The sequence below is a fragment of the Muntiacus reevesi genome, chromosome 6 (assembly GCF_963930625.1).
Source record: "Muntiacus reevesi chromosome 6, mMunRee1.1, whole genome shotgun sequence".
Taxonomy (NCBI): Eukaryota; Metazoa; Chordata; class Mammalia; order Artiodactyla; family Cervidae; genus Muntiacus; species Muntiacus reevesi.
Window position 1 is genome coordinate 31,550,564 of NC_089254.1, and position 17,736 is coordinate 31,568,299.

Sequence of the window (17,736 nt, forward strand, 5' to 3'; positions counted from 1 at the left end):
CCTCCACAGCAGCTCTACTGGCTCCTGACTCACTGAACCTCAGTTTCTTAAACATGAAAGCAGGGATAATAACTACTTCTCACAGAAAGGTTTGTTGAGGATTAGAAATGATTGTGATGGTGCCTGGCATACACTTGGGATTCAACTCACTTTTCCCTCTCCCTCTTCATAAAAGTGTAGCTGACTGTTTTTCTTAAGGTTGTATTTATTCATCACAAATAGTAAATACTTTACATGTATATCATATATGCATATTTTAATATACTTAAATACATTTAATGCTTATACATTTTTGGAGCTGAGGCACTATTATGCTTTATTAATAAATTAGGACAGAAGTCTCTAAATCTTTAATTGTGACCTCATAAACATACCTGAACACATACCTCGAATATATGTGTGTACATTATTTATTTGGCCAGGGGGAAAGTGGCAAAAAAAGGTAAAACAAATTTCTGTTTTGTACCTGTGACAAATGACTTTCTTTTACAACCCTATTTTGAAGACCACTGAATTAGGAAAGCGAGGCTTAGGTTAAGTAAGCAGCCTGGTAGAAGCTCCAAAAGAGGATCTTTTGCTCTGTGGGCCATCATGAGATTTGGCTGTGTATAGGATATAAATAAACTCATGCACTAGTACTCCTTATATTTTTCACAGCAAATAAATCTTGACATAATTTAAATAAAATTCATTTTTTCTTCATGAGAACTGAGCCAATAATTTTGGGTTTACCTATTTTAGAAACCAGGCAAAGAACTGGGGCTGTTTTTCAATTTTCATACCCCCCCCAAAGAAATTACATTTAAATTAGCAGACACATCCCATCTCTCCCCCAAAAATTCTTAGCATAGTTAACCTCTAATCTATGTTCTGTCTCTATAGGTTTGCCTAGTTTTGACGTATCAAATGTAAGTCCTGCACTATATATTTTGTGTCCCATTTCTTTCACTTTGCATAATATTTTCAAGGTTCATCCTTGTGGTAGCATATTTTTTACTGCCAAATAATCACTTGTACATCTATAGCACATTTTATTTACCCATTTATCAGTGGATGGACATTTGGATTATTTCTACTTTTTAGTTATTATGAACATTCATGTATAAGTTTTTACATGGATATAATGTTTTTATTTCTCTTAGGTATACCTGGGATTAGAATTGGTGGGTCACATGGTAATAATATTTAACCTTTTAAGGGACTACAAGATTCTTTGCCTAAGTGGCTACATCATTTATGACTAGGACTTTTAAACCCTGTATCCGCAATGGCTAGTGCAGTGTTACTCTGTTAAATAATTCATTCCAGAAACTTTTCCTCAACCAATATGAACTTTTTAAGTATATATTTATAATTCGATAAAAATATGTAGCATGTACCCTACATGTTAGCATTGTCATTTTCATCTATATAAGAAAAACATGTTATTGGTTTATATCAGATTGAAAAATTAATTATAAAAAGTAGAAGTCTGATTTATGTTGTCTTCCAGCCATCTGGCTTCCAAACTCATGGATAGAGTTACACGTAATGACAGCCAGGTTAATTTTTCTATCTCACTTGTTCATGCAGCATCTCTAACAGGGACACCAGCTGCTCTTGCGCACTAGGCTCTGTAAGGCGGCTACTCACTGGGAGGATTTCAAACGTCTGCAGTGCTCCGCTGTTTAGTGTTATTGTTTCCGAGTCAACAGCAGCAGCGGCGGAGTCTGCTGAAGCTGTGGCAAGAACAAGGACAATAAACAAAACACTTTCTAAATTTCAATTTCCTTAGTGTACTCAATTAACTAGGAGGGCCATCTCATATTGAATAACTGGTCTGGAAACCCACAATCATTTAAATTTAACAGATAACAAATCTAATGGATCTGTCTGGGATGGCACAGATAAGGGTCAGCAAACCATGACCCACGGCCAGATCCAGCTCACTACCAGTTTTTATAAATGGAAGTATTAATAGGAACACAGTCAAGCCTGCTTGGTTATATATTTTCTGTAGTAGCTTTTGCACTACAAGGGCAGTTGAGTAGCTATGACAGAGACAAAATTTGCTAACCCTGGCATAGATCATAAAATTATAGTTAGTAAGAAAGAGGAATACACTAAGGCTAACCTGCAAAGATACAGGAACTTGATAAAATGCTAAGTTTTCCTGTACCTTTTGGTAAGAAGGTACAGATGTCTGGAATATAGAGATGTCCGAGAACCCTAGGCTTTAGTTCTAGTGACATCACTTCTGGCAATGTAAATCCAGGCAAATAACTTACTTCAATCCAAACTAATGTTCAGAGACTTTACTTGCCCTGTCTATCTCATACAGTAGTTGTGAGGATCAAAAACATTAAATACATGCAGTACTGTTTCAGATGACTGTACTGGGTGAATAAATAGCACTTTAGAGAATCAGACAGGTATGTCAACTGAAGCTCAGGCTTCATTGTGTCTGCACAAGGTATACAGAACTACAGCAAACTAGAAGAAATGTGAGCTCTTTTGGTGCTGTCAGTCCCACCTGTAGGTACATCCATGTCGAAAATGATTTGAAATTGACTTCTAATGTATGATGTTTATTGTTTATTATATTCTGACTATAATACTTCTCAGTTTCAGAGAAATACATTTAATTCCTGTTATTTCTCTTACTAGTTCATGGATTCTTAAGATCATACATAGAATAATTTGATTTCAGATAAATAACCTAAATCAAAGGTAAGCAAATTATGGCTGGGGACAAATGTGGCTCAAGGCTAAGAATGGTTTTTACATTTTTAGAGGATTGTGTAAAAACAAAAACAGAGAATTCCATAAGATCTATCTGGCCTTGGCCTGCAAAGCCTAACATATATTTACTGTTCTGGCCCTAAATAGTCTGCATCCCTGACCTCTAATAAAGAAAGAAACAACCATGAGATTTTAGCTCAAATGCCAAGAATAATGGGTGTCTTGTAAAACTTACTGTACCCGTATTTCTTACTGGATGAAATAAAATTATTCTAATACTTAAAAAAGCATGCTGTGAATGAATATTAAGGCACCATCTATAAAATGTTTGCTATTTTCTCAGTAAGTATTACCAACCCAGTGGCCAAGGAAAATTATAACTTTCTCCATGCATAAATAATTTTTAGTCAACAGACTCTCTCATATTTATGGTGGATTAGTAATTTCAGTTGCTTTGCAATTCTCAAGACTATAAAACAAAACAAGCAGGGTTAAAGAAAATAAATTCTTCATGTTTTACTATACTGATAGAAAGCTAAAGCACATTTAATATTAATTATTAATTAATATCAATAAGCACATTTAAATTAGAACTTTAAGAATAAGACAAGCATAATTAATTTAAACATCTGCCATGGAATTCCCAGAAATAGTGTTAATAATGCCAACTAAGTGGTCCAGAGATTCTCAAATGCGATCATAGAGTACATATGAAAACCTGTAAGTTGCCTATATCTGTCATACTGACTGGAAAGCACTGCTTGGCATTTTATGGCTGACGTCAGGGGACCCTACACATCCTGCAAGTGTGTAGGAGGACATCCTGCCAACAGAGAACTGTCCCACTCAAAATGCCAATCATCCCTGGATTGAGAATAACACCCAGTGATTGAAAAACTCTTAGCAATGGCCTTTCTATAGGCAAATAACATTATGTAGGGGGGGAAAGTGAGATAAAAATGAAAAAATAATATGGTTCTGAGATTTTTATCCTAATTCTTTCCTTTTCTGTCCTTCTATAATAGAAAGAAAGGTAGATCAACTTGGCTTAGATCTTAGAAAATGAATTTCTCTCCCTATAACTCACTGGGTTCTCATCTCATTAAGCACAAGAAGATGTCAGTCAGAGGCTAAGGAGAAGAGAAAGTTGAAAGTCACTCAGTAGTGTCTGACTCTTTGTGACCCCATGGACTGTGGTCCATCAGGCTCCTCGGTCCATGGAATTCTCCAGGCCAGAGTACTGGAGTGGGTAGCTGTTCCCTTCTCCAGGAGATTTTCGCAACCCAGGAATCAAACCCAGGTCTCCCAAATCGCAGGCAGACTGTTTACCAACTGAGCCACCAGGGAAGTCTCTCTGTTTATACCAGAGAGGTAAACAAAACAATCCCTGCAGGAAATTGGGTCTTTACTCCCTAAAGAAAATCTTTTTCAACCTCACCAAAATCCATTTCTTCTACATTTCATCTCAAATCCATTCCTCATTTGTATGTCTTGTGGTGAATTACTACAAATGATGTGCCATCCTAGAGACTCTATGTCCTTGCTTAGCTGACAGTATTTTAAGTAGTTTTCTATTAACCATTTATTCTTTATAACATCTAGAAAGTAAGATGATTTAAAATGGTTTATAATGGCTGGGTAGTAGGTTATCAGTCTTTCCTGTCACACATTCATCCTTTGCAAATATTTATCAAGCTAATAAACATAAAATGCCTTAGATATCCTTTAATTTGTCAAGTTGGATAAATTTCTGTCAAAATTCTAGAAGACTGAAAGGTGTCAGGCGCATTCACTAAATCACACAGGTCAAATAGCAAGGAGTTCTGAGGTTACTTACAGACGTGGGTGATCTGGACGGGAATCTGCAGGGCTGTCATGGGGCTTGGAGAGATGGCAGTATTGTCTTCCAAGCGGGCAACTCTGATCTGAACATGCTGTACACTGGAATTGGAATTACTGTTTGGAACTCCAGGTCCTGATTTATTCTCCAAAAGCGTTGGGTTGTTTTTTTGATTTTCATGTAACTGTTTAAGACCTTTTATCAAGACTGAAGGGAGATGGGTAGACAAAAAGAACATTGATTCTCCGACAGACCACCATCTAAGCAGCAAGGGAGGTGGGGGGTAAGGAGGGAAAGTATTTGGAATAAATAGTTGTATATAGGATATGACATCTTACCAAAATAATAATAAAAATATTTAAAAGCCATAACCTGTCTGGAAATTTTTGGAAGCTATCTATATCAAAAATTTTTTTACAAAATTCACAACCGAATATTGTTCTTGCCATCAAAGCTACATTAATAGCTATTGTAAGGAACATGGAAACACAACATTTTCTATGTCTTAGGGCTTCTTGATAAAATTCTTATTTAGGAAGAAAACTAACTAACATTTTTATTCAGTAATGAATTGGGTACCCACCCCCTGCCCTGACTCAAATGGCACTTGACTGTTTTAGCCACTGCAGGAACAGTCAGTTGGCTGTCATCTAACTTACAACCCCTGAGTGGCAGCTGAGCTTTTCCCAATAGCAGTATGCAAATGGCCTGAGCCAGCTCCTCTACTAACCGTGATAAATTACATCAGTCATCCCAGGTGATGCTGCACCTGGCTGGGTTCCTGTTACATTTAGTATTCCTTCATTCTCCTGGTTATACTACAATTTTTACAATGCAAAATAAATTTGTAACTGGGTATTTAGGGGAAAAGAAATCACATTTTCATCAAGCCAAATTCCTCAGCATTTAATTTTCCTTTGCAAAAATGAAGCTGGAGCATTATATCAGTGAGAGTGAATCTGATTACCTAAATCAAAGACTGTACTACCTGGTTCAGTGCCTAAGTACAGAGCAGACAGTGAAGTGGAAAGTAAGCTATACTTCACTTTTAAGCAAACCTAAGATCTCTAGATTTACACAATAAATGAAATTAGAAACTTCCCAGCCTTTGTTCTACAAAATAAATCTCCACAGAATTTCTCTAAATGATGCAGGTAAGTAATCTGAAATTACTCAATTCATAAAAGTTGATTTAAATGTAATTTCTTACATCTTCGTATGCAATGAAAACACATGTGAAATTTATTTCCTCTTCACAGTTTATGTGAGAAGAAAGTGTGTAAATATGTGTAATTCTATCCTTGGTGGTTTGAGAATTACAAATCATATTAACTCTGCTCAAGGAAAGTTTGTTACCCAAAGAAATAGGACAGAGGTTGAAGTAAAAATCTACCAAGATTCATCTCTTTTTAGCTAAGGCAAAGAACTTGTAACAGCTAATTCCTTGAGTACTAAATATGGTAAGATAAGGTAAGGACTTAAGGAGCAAATAATACATTACCAGGGAACGAAACATCCTTATGGTTTGCGATTTGCCTTTTGATGGTCCACCATTTACTTCGAAGCCACTGTGGTGAACGGACACTGCTCCATCCCTCTGCTAACAGATCCCAGTTTATATCATTTTCATCAGCTACATCAAGTTCTGCTATCCTATAGGTTACAAAATAAGCATCTGTGAGATGTTTGTTCCCCGCAAGAATCGTTCTCTGACTACAGGTGATGGCACTGGCGATAAAGGGAATGGCAGGGTATGTCACTGAGACGCTAGGTCCATGGGAAAGGATGGACTGCGGGAGTGCAGGCCTGCTTCCTGAGCTAAGAGCTAAGATGTACCACAGTGACAGCCTTTCATTAATGGTACTGCCAATATGCTGAACCATAAAAATGGTCAGAACCAGAACTGTGAAGGAAAGAGAAGAACTAAAGGTTAGAACAGAATAAGAACAGGTTTAGTTGTATAGTGTTCTATAATGTTTTGTAGTGTGTTATATAATGGTATTTCCTAGATCTGAGCTCTTCCACTTGTAAAATAAAATTACGTAGCAAAGAATGGGACTTCCCTCGTAGCTCAACTGGTAAAGAATTTGCCTGCAATGCAGGAGAACCCGGTTCAATTCCTGGGTTGGGAAGATCTGCTGGAGAAGGGATAGGCTACACACTCCAAGTGGCTTGGGTTTCCCTGATGTCTCAGGCTGGAGTAAAGAATCAGCCTGCAATGTGGGAGACCTGTGTTTGATCCATGGATTGGGAAGATCCCCTGGAGAAGGGAACTACCCACTCCAGTACTTCGGCCTGGAAAACTCCATGGACTCTATAGTCCATGGGGTCGCAAAGAGTTGGACGCGACTGAGTGACTTTCAGTTTCAGAAAAGAACTATTTATAAAGATGACTAGCTGGGGAAAAGCTACATTAAAAATAAAACTCAAAAGAAGGGACTTTCCTGGTGGTCCAGTGGCTAAAACTCCATGCTCCCAATGCAGGGGGCCCAAGTTCAATCCCTGGTCAGGGAACTAGATCCCACATGCTGCAAATAAATATCTTGCATGCTGCATCAAAGATGCCACTTGTCACAATTAAGACCTGGCACACCCAAATAAGTAAAATATATTAAAAAAAAAAAATAAAATAAAACTCAAAAGAAAATGATAAAAAGATAAAACAATGCTTGAGCAGAAACCCCAAATCCCACAATTAACACAAAATAATACAGCTAAATTTGGGGTTTTAACGGTCTACATGTTTTCTAGTAAACTGTCAGGATTTTGATTTTCAGTAGGGAGTAGCCACAAAAGTTCCTGCTGGTATTTTTGGCCACTGAATCACAAACCAACTAATTTAACAGTAAGCTTAGGATTATTATCTAAAAGCTATCTTTGGATATGTATGAAATGGAAGTGTCTTAATTTGGTCCAATTTGAAGGTGGGAGATAACTAATGTGGGTTATCTTATTCGCACAGTAGCCAAAGATTGAAGGGCATGGAGACTGACAGCCCTCTTACCCTCAACACGGTCCCTCTCGGCCAGGACTGAGGCACAGTGGTGGGACAGTGGAAAAGCTGCACTGCCGCGGCCTGTGCCACACCTGTTCTGCGGACAGAGAGAGGACTTCAGTCTCCACGCCTTCAATCTGGTACTTTGCACGAGCACTAAATCCACTAAAAGAGGAACAAACACAAAACAAAAAAGAGCTCAATATGGAACAGTTAGGATTTTAAACAGTGGCTCTCTATGGAAAAGATGCTTTTCCGACATTAGGCATCTATGGAAATCAAAAGAGGAAAGTCAATCTAGATAGCCACAGCAGTTCTGCAGCTTTTGTCATTAGAAGATTTAGGACACACACCTGAGGATGAGATTGATTTCATCTTCCTTGGTCCACTCGGTACCTCCGCTCTGCTTCCAGTTCAGGTAGTTGAGCCACTTAGAACGACACTGCTTTTCTGAGCGAGTACCCACTCGTTCTGCCACAGCTGCCCAAGACACACCCTGAGTGACTATGTCACCTGGCTCGGTGCTTGTCAATTCATGCACCACCTCTGCAAGTCTCTTTTCCTCTTCTTCTGTCCACTTCCCTGAAAGAAGGAGAGCATCCAGATGACTACTGCTACCTTTTTCTTATTTTGCAAATCAGATTCAGCACTGTATTTCAAAGGACTGATCCGAAGTATGCAGTAGTTGTCAGAATTATTTCTGAATGACATACGGAAAACCTGTATGTAACTACTAAGACAGTTACCAGCCCAGTAAGGTCCTTAGTGGGCTTCCAGTTGGCTCAGTGGTAAAGAGTCTGCCTGCAACACAGGAGATGCGGGGTTGATCCCCGGGTTGAAAAGATCTCCTAGAGTAGAAAATGGCAACCCACTCCAGTATTCTTGGCTGGGAAATCCCAGGGACAGAGGAGGCTGGCAGGCTACAGTTCATGGGGTCACAAACAGCTGGACATGACTTGGTGACTAAACAACAAAGGTTCTTAGTACTACAAATGAAAACATAGAATCCTAATAGAAAGCACCAACTGACTCTTTAAGGAAAGAAAAACTATCTAAAACATAGCTAGAAAGAATTATATTCTCTCAAGTTATACTGAGTCCTAACTGGGAAGTGTTCCATTGATGGCTTGATGGACACAGAAACTCATACTTTTTTCTTAGTCCCACCAAAGATTCCCTGCTGTGCAGAAGTGCAGTAGTAAGCTCAGAGACCTTTACTTACAGGAATGAATGAAGACGGACAAGTAGAACAATACCTATGGCTTCCCACCCATTTCAATAAAAACAAAAACTTGGTTTATACCATTTCCTGTCCCAACTCCAGGCTGCTGTGATAAAATACCAGTCTGAGACTGGTATTCACACATATTTCTATTTCAGTTTTTTTGAATCCATAAACCTATTAACAGTATTACATGTTCCCTTTGGTCTTTTTCTTTAAAAAAAGCTTAGGCAGAAAAACAGGGGGGAAAAAAAAAGAGAACCGTTTTAAAATGTCTTCCACTCTAAAGTTTCTATTTTCTTAGTAGTAGCTGCAAATTTCAAAAAGGCCATGTGCTTGCCTTTCCGGGATTCATTCATTCATCTGCTAAGCATAGCTCTGGATACCAGAGATTCCAGACAAAGTTCCTGCTCTCATATTTTAGCATGGCAAAAAAGGAAGGGGAAACTCAGACTGTCGTCTCATGGTGTGGTCAAAAGACAAAACTCCTGATCCAAAACAATAAATAGCAACAAGGAAAGATAACGGCAGAGCATTTCTTCAGGCTGGCAATCAGGGAATGCCATAATGCTTTTCCATTAGGCCCACAAAAGGGCTTCTATACTCAATGTCTTACATCAACCTCTGGGGTCCCATTGTAAACCTAAAGCTCCCATTTCTGCTTCATTCACTACACAATAAGAGCTGGTAAAATTTAGGTTTTCACTGCCTTAGAGGTAATACCGCTCGCTGGTGGACTGGTTAAGCAGGAAACATTCCTGATTCCACTTTAGGGGGTGAGATAAAAAATATATTCCCTGGAAGCTCAAGCCTAGCTTGAGAACGAACTGAACTTATTTCTAATTGAAAGACTGAGCACAGGTTGTGGATCCTTCAGATAATTTGAGGGCTAAAAAGCGAACTATGACATCATTTATTTTACCTTCATTATTTTACAGAGGAAACAGGTTGTAAGTGAGAGTTGGTGGTGAAGCCTAAACACTGCTGTTGGTCACAAAGGTTAGGTTGAACAGTATCATCAATCAGTAACTTGTATACATGAATTGGGTAGATATCTGTGGTCTGGCCTGGGAACTGAAACACCAATCACAATTTTTTTCTATGGAAAAAGTTCTTCAAGTTTGAAATAGGCAAAGTATGTACAGCCTTTGGAACACAGCTTCTTCCTAAGTTGGGACATGCCTGAACTAAAGATTTTCATAAATATGAGTTGATAAGCTGTTGCCAACATCAGTTCAATAGTCAGATGGACTTAAATTAAAATCACTTCCTGCACATATGCCTTAAAAGTACCTGTATAGGACAAAAATACTTTCCCACCTGGAGCAGTTTTGAATTGCTATAAAACAGAAACCTGCTAGACCTAAATAAAACCTTTGAAGCTGAGGCAATATGTCCCTATGAAAATATCACCTTACTACACAAAGCTCAAAAATAAAGGATTAGTTGGGTCTAGTTGAAAAGAAAGGGCACTAGAAGAAAAAATGTAAACTTCAGTGAGTAGTAAAGCTCTTTCCACAACAGAAAAGAAGGAAGCATGTGAAGGGGCAGGAGGGCTGAATGGCGACAAAGAACAGGGGCGCGCACAGTACCTGTGTTGCAAGTGTCCTTCATCAGTCGGCACCGATCTTTGACGGAAGAGGCACTCCTTCCTAGCGCCGCCCCTATTGTTGCCCAGTCATTGCCATGCTTTATCCGGAGCCTAAAACAAGAGTCTGCCAATCAGCATTTGGTTCAACTGTTTCTCCCTTTTAATTTCATCATTTATTCTTCATTCTTCTTCTTCCCATTTGACTGGTTTGGAAGTGGTGGGCAGCAATACTTTGAGAGCCAAAGTTTGAAAGTGTGGCCTTTTTTTGGGGTCCACAGTTGTCTGTGGGTGAAAAAAAACAGGCAGCAATTGCCTTTTTCCTGGGTCAGAGAAGAAATAAGTAACTTGGATATGTGCTCAAAAAAGACCAAATTTCCCCTCAGGTTACTGACACAATCTCCCAGGCAATCCCCAGATTTTTCCCTTTTGAGTACTCCTAACAAGCTCTTCTCAGACACCTGAAAAATTTCACAAGTTCTTATTATCATAAACTGGATCAGGCTTTTTTTTTTCCTTTCATGATCAACACAATCCATTAACCCATACTTCATGGTCCCCAAATTATGTTTCCTACAAAATAGGACTGTATAGTCGGTGAAACATCTGCCAACTCTAAATCATTCTAAACTAAGCCATTACCACAACCTTGGTGTTGATCCTGGTATGTAAGTCCCCCAAATTTAGTCTTTAGGTTACCAAGAATGGCCATCTACTCTCTTTTGTAACCCCTATTAGTGGTCTAAGGACACAATTAGTGGTCTAAGGACACTGAATTTATGGACATGGCTACTCTGTGCAAGTACAGATTTGATAAGGTCTTTATATGGTCAACTTTGCTTAACAGCAGGATTAAGTTATTCCAGCCTACCAATAATCTCTTGACATTTTCAAAGTAAAATGGGAAAAAAAGTCAAACTTACTCCTTGAGCTTTTCAATTTCTTCAGGTGTATATCTAGAAATTTAAAGAAATTTTTAAAAGATCAATTAAACAAAGAATGCTAAAAGCCTTAATATAAATCAGAATTTCACTTAGGGAGCCAAATGTTAATCACTTGGCATATTCATAATGTTTTTAAAGTAACCAATTTCTAAGTAGATTAATAAATATTAATTTTTTTTCCTTAAAAAATATTTTAAGCTATTAATAAAAGTTAGCACTGTAACAATTTTCTCTAGGAAAATTCAACATTTAAAACGTATTTTCTCCTCTGTTGCCTAACACTTGTGTTATTTCAAGTTAGATTCAGGTACTCTAATACCATGGCTACTCTGAAAGATGATGACACGGTAAACTGGAGCTAAAAAGAAAATCTATGGTCAGCTCTTACAAGTCACTGAAAAAATTCAAGTTCTCTTTCTCTACCTATGCATGGACAACTGATATATTCTTGCTCCAAAGTCAAGACTTTTTTTAGTAGCAAGTACTCAACATAACCAATGCAATGTTTTTTTTAAAAGCAGTATCTAATATGCCACACTACTATCATCTACAAGTCCCAAAGAGAAATTTAAAATATGTCAATAGCACCATTATCATCATTGCATTGAAGGTATGAAGGCTTCCTTTGGATTTTATCTATGACAGAAATCCATGCATTATATCCAGAAATTTGGTTATTTTCAGTTCTGCTTTTATTAAAAAAAAAAAAAAAAGTCACTGACTGCCCTAGGAAATGTTACACTATAAAAATGAATAGGAAAAACATTACCAATGAATATAAGTTTTTTTACATCTCCTAAATCTTTAACTACTTTTATACTTTCTTTAACGCTACTTTATGCAAAAGCAGATTTTGATGTCTTAATGTTAACTGAGCTGAGTCTTAAATCAAACCTATATAAGGTATTTCAGATTCTAATTTCTAAAAGAGGCCTTATTGTAATGAGGTTTCACCATATTTACAACATGTACCTGGGGGATAAAAATACTAACACTGCTCAACAGTAATCTGCAACTGTCTCTAATTAGACTTTGATCATAATTTTAGTTAAAAAATGATAGTTCCTTAAATATTTCCCATCTAAGTTACATGAAAACATGCAGTATTACAAGTTTTCATACTTTCCCACATGGTTTCTGTCATCGTACATGCGAAGCACTCTTCTATAAACTGCAAACAAAGGCCGGTTCAGACCCCATGCTATAGTCCTGTAGAAATCTTTTCTTTCGTCTTTTGACATCTCAAAGATGATTTCTGTAGCATCTTTTATTCCGCGTGCCTAAATGGGTACATTTCTTTGATTTAGGCATTTCTGATAAAATGCATATGGATATACTATGCTTTTTAAAAGATTTTTTAATGTTAAAAGCAATGGCATTTAGAAAAATAATGTATTGCTAATTAAGTCAAATAAGAAATGATACTTAAATATTCCAAAAATAAGTTGTATATAATTCAATAAAGTCCTGCAAACCACTTTTAAAATTATAAAAAATTATATCTAAATAAAGTAAAAAAGAAAGGAGTCTTAAGAACAAAATTAATATAATCAAAAATAGAAAAAATAAGCAATGCTAAAAACTGCTTCTTTGAAAAGATCCACAAGACTAAATAAAAGACAAAAAGATAAACTTACAACAAACCTTAAAAAAAGAGCCTAGAGCCTAGAGATTATATAGTTGAACCTCATGAAAATTTTATGGAAATAAATCTGGAAACTTACATATAATTTACAAACTCCTAGAAAAAGTCAACTTACCATCTGACTCAAGAAGAGAAAAAAATCTAACAATAAGCACAGACCATGAAGAAAATTTAACCAGTTATTAATAATTTTCCCACGATGAAAACAGTAGGCCAAGATGACTTCACAAGTAAATCCTACTGAACAATTAGGAGAAACATAATTCTGATTTTAAACTATCCTAAATATAAAAGGGGGATAACTTTCCACTCATTAGACTAGCATCATCTTAAAAGGAAAACCAGACAAGCAGAGTTTTAGAAAAGATTTTTCAGGCCAAGTTCAATTATCAAAATAGATCACCCAACTCCTCAAAATCTTTTAGCACACTGAACCCAGTAATATATAAAAAGGTTAATACTCAATCAAAAAGTAAGCTTACTCTAGGAATGACTTTGTATTAGTTTCACAAAAATTAGTAATTAATTACACAAGTAGACTTACAGGGAAAAAAGTAAAATCTCAACATTTATGGAAAGAGCAATCATAAAATTCAACATTCAAAAAGCATAAAGACTGTAATAATAATAAATGGAGTATAACCTTTAAATATTATAAATCGCTATGTATACCTGAAACATATAATATTGTACACCAACTACACCCCACTTTTACAAAGGCATAAAGATTAGAAGAATTACTTACAGATGTTATACACGTAGAAACCCAAAAATCTATGAAAAAATTATTTAAGAGTACTTGCAAGAATGCTGGTTACAAAGTTAACAAAGTCATTTGTATTTCTAGACAAAGCTGATAAAAATCTTTAAAACTATTCACTAGTAATAGCATCAAAATTAGGACTAAATCTTAGGTAAATTATGTAATTCCTTCATGAAGGAAACATAAAACTATCAAGTGAAATTAAAGAGGAACTAACTAAAACAGAGAGCTATACAATGCTCTTCAGTAGGAAGTCAGAATATTAAAAAGATGTTACTTCCTTTCAAATCGATTCAGATTCAATGTCATGTCTGACTCTTTGTGACCCCATGGACTGAATTCTCCAGGTCAGAATACTGGAGTGCGTAGTAGCCTTTCCCTTCTAAAGCAAATCTTCCCAACTCAGGGATCGAACCCAGGTCTCCTACATTGCAAGCAGATTCTCTACCAGCTGAAGAGCCTATCCCTTCTCCAGTGGATCTTCCGGACCCAGAAATCGAACTGGGATTTCCTGCATTGCAGGCTGATTCTTTACCAACTGAGCTATCAGGGAAGCCCAACTAACAGAGAGAGCTATAAAATGCTCTTCGATAGGAAGCCAGAATATTAAAAAGATGTTAATTCCTTTCAAACTGATTCAGATTCAATGTAATCCCAACAAAAATTCCAAGTTTTTCATTCTTTGCAAGCTGAATCTAAATTTATAACGGGAGAGCAAATGGCCAAGAACAGCCAAGACATTGATGAAGGGACCTGCCTCATCAGATAGACACTGAGGCTTCTTAGATTAATGCTGTAGGTTATCAAACAGAACTGGTGTAGGTATCAAACAGAACCTAGGAACAAATCAGAAAAGCTAGAAACACATCTTTTTAAGTTTGAATTAAGACAGAATGGGTATTGTAGACTGGGAAAGGACAGACATTCCCTAATAATGCCAGAACAAGCGTTATCAATACAAAAAGAAAGCAAAAACCACCACAACCCAGTAACACTGAAATGATATCTCATAACCAGAGTAAAAAAAAAAAATGTGAAAGGCAAAACTATAATATATGAGAATATCTTTATGCCCCGGAAACAGAGGAGGATTTCTTAAACAAACACACAAAAACACAACAGTAAAAAGATGATTGATAATTTTGACACTTAAATGAAGAATTTTTTTTCATCAAATGATACCTAGAAAGAATGAAAAGACAAGCCACTAACTTGGGACAAGATATCTGATCTGTAACATAACCGAAAAAACAGTATCCAGCATATGATAAGAACATCAAGAAAATTATAATGAACAACCCCATAGAAAAAACTGATAAAAGACACAAACAAGAATTTCAAAGAGGAAACAGAAATGGCCAACAAGCATATAACAACACATAATCAGATAAACACAAATTAAATCCATAATAAATACCTTTTACACCCACCAGAATTAAACAAATTAACAGCAAAAACTAAAAAGAACCCAAGTGACCATTAACTGTGGAATGGATAACTTATATATTCACATGATGAAACACAGGTTTCAATAAAAAAAAAAACCACTAGGGGATGAATCTCAAAATCACAATATTGAACAAAAGAAGCCAGTTACAGAATACCCAGAGAATAAACCTACTTATGTAAATTTTAAAACAGGTAAAATTCCACTGATGCATTATATACACTCTTTTGACTGTATTAAACTTTACAGTAAAAAGTTTCTAAATTTTAGAATCCTTTTCAAAATTCTATGCAATTTCAAGTCTGGAAACAATTAAACCTAAATATTTACAAGTACCAAGATCTAAGGCACTGTGTTGCAGGATGATAGTACAGTGAGATGAAGACTTTTCTTTTTCTCAGTTCCTTGTGACAGTATCTTATATTTTTACCCAAAATATGGAATATATGACATGTTATTAATTGCTTTAAAAACAGCTCCATAATGTTCTTGCAAGAGCACCACATAATAAAAAATCATAGTCAAAAATAAAAATCAAACAAATTATCTCTTCCCAAGATCAGTATATCTTTTTTGGACATTTCTTACTTCTGACAATTCCATCATCATCCTAACCATCCTCAATTAAAAAAAAACAAAACTCAAATTATTCCATTACCTCACTCTCCTTATTAGCCAGTATTTAGTCACCAGGCTTCCTCAGAAGACTACTTGCTTATCTGTCTTTTCTCTGCTAATTTTATTTCAACTGCTGCTGCTAAGTCGCTTCAGTCGTGTCCGACTCTGTGCGACCCCATAGACGGCAGTCCACTAGGCTCCTCTGTCCCTGGGATTCTCCAGGCAAGAACACTGGAGGGGGTTGCCATTTCCTTCTCCAACTATTTAAACTACTATAATTTAAAGTTCTTACTACTCACAACCTGGTCAAATGAAATGGTCATCTAAAAGGTCTTAAACATAAAGCTGCCCTTTAACCATCAAGTTGGAAGAGTCCTTGGAAATCATTTACTCTAATTTCTTACATAAGAAATCAGCTTCTTAATTTCCCAAATTCAGTGGTATTTTTTTCTTTTTTTTTTTTAACCAACTGATTACTAAACCTGTAGCATTTCTCTAATTTTAACTAAAGTGTGTGTGATTAGTGGACAACTTTTAATACACTTTTGGATATATTTCAATAGTCACTGAATTTCTGTTTCTCTTAAACAATTAGCTTGGTGGGAAGGATCTTCCTTCCCTAATAAAGAAGTAAAGTTTTTTTTTTTTTATAAAGTGTAGTTTGGGAGGAGTGTAGCTTAAATTAAGCTTAAGAATGTGGACATACTAGGCAGCAATGTATTGAAAATAGTGAAAAATTATATGTAAACTATCAAACAATAGAAGAATTAAACTTCAAAGCTCAAGTTCTAGCAGCCAGTTATCTTGGTTCAAGTTAAAGGGGTTATGTTAATATACTCTGGGTTTGAACTCTGAATCCTCAACACACATCATTAACTCATAATGTTCCCTCCAGCCCTCAGTTCAGTTCAGTCATTCAGTTGTGTCTGACTCTTTGACCCCATGGGCTGCAGCACGCCAGGCCTCCCTGTCCAACACAAACTCCGGGAGTTTACTCAAACTCATGTCCATCGAGTCGGTGATGCCATCCAACCATCTCATCCTCGATCCTTCTGCCTTCAATCTTTCCCACCATCAGGGTCTTTTCCAATGATTCAGCTCTTCGCATCAGGTGGCCAAAGTATTATTGGAGCTTCAGCTTCAACATCAGTCCTTCCAATGAACACCCAGGACTGATCTCCTTTAGGATTGACTGGTTTGATCTCCTTGCAGTCCAAGGGGCTCTCAAAAGTTTTCTCCAACACCACAGTTCAAAAGCATCAATTTTTTGGCACTCAGCTTTCTTTTTAGTCCAACTCTCACATCCATACATGACTACTGGAAAAACTATAGCCTTGACTAGACGGACCTTTGTTGGCAAAGTAATGTGTTTGCTTTTTAATATGCTGTCTAGGTTGGCCATAACTTTCCTTCCAAGGAGTAAGTGTCTTTTAATTTCATGGCTGCAGTCACCATCTGCAGTGATTTTGGAGTCCCCCCAAATAAAGTCTGCCACTGTTGCCCCATCTATTTGCCATGAAGTGATGGGACCAGATGCCATCTTTGTTTTCTGAATGTTCAGTTTTAAGCCAACTTTTTCACTCTCCTCTTTCACTTTCATCAAGAGGCTCTTTAGTTCTTCTTTGCTTTCTGCTGTAAGGGTGGTGTCATCTGCATATCTGAGGTTATTGATATTTCTCCCAGCAATCTTGATTCCAGCTTGTGCTTCATCCAGCCCAGTGTTTCTCATGATGTACTCTGCTCTACTCTACCCCTAAGTCTTACCCCTTTCTTTGAAACTCAGCTCAAAAACTCAGCTCAAATCCTTACTCTTGTAAATATTTTCCCAACATGTTATCCAATATGCAAAGCCTTGTATCATTCTTCACGTGTTTTCAGAGTTACCACATGGACTGTTGGCATTTGAAAGGCTAACACTATGTATTAAGGCAATTTCTATCTCCAGTGCTTTAA

General features: G+C 36.8%; 1 protein-coding gene across 5 annotated transcripts in view; it reads right to left on the reverse strand.

Moving 5' to 3' along the window:
- DMTF1 (cyclin D binding myb like transcription factor 1) overlaps window positions 1–17,736 on the reverse strand; it is a 45,642-nt gene that overhangs the window by 3,980 nt on the left and 23,926 nt on the right. For all 5 annotated transcript variants that reach the window (XM_065939895.1, XM_065939896.1, XM_065939892.1 and 2 more), the window contains 7 exons: window positions 12,433–12,590; window positions 11,290–11,322; window positions 10,371–10,480; window positions 7,910–8,138; window positions 6,063–6,214; window positions 4,559–4,768; window positions 1,633–1,718 (listed from right to left, as the gene is read on the reverse strand). In XM_065939895.1, coding sequence (XP_065795967.1) covers window positions 1,633–1,718; window positions 4,559–4,768; window positions 6,063–6,214; window positions 7,910–8,138; window positions 10,371–10,480; window positions 11,290–11,322; window positions 12,433–12,590 — 978 coding nt within the window. The remainder of the gene's footprint in view (window positions 1–1,632; window positions 1,719–4,558; window positions 4,769–6,062; window positions 6,215–7,909; window positions 8,139–10,370; window positions 10,481–11,289; window positions 11,323–12,432; window positions 12,591–17,736) is intronic.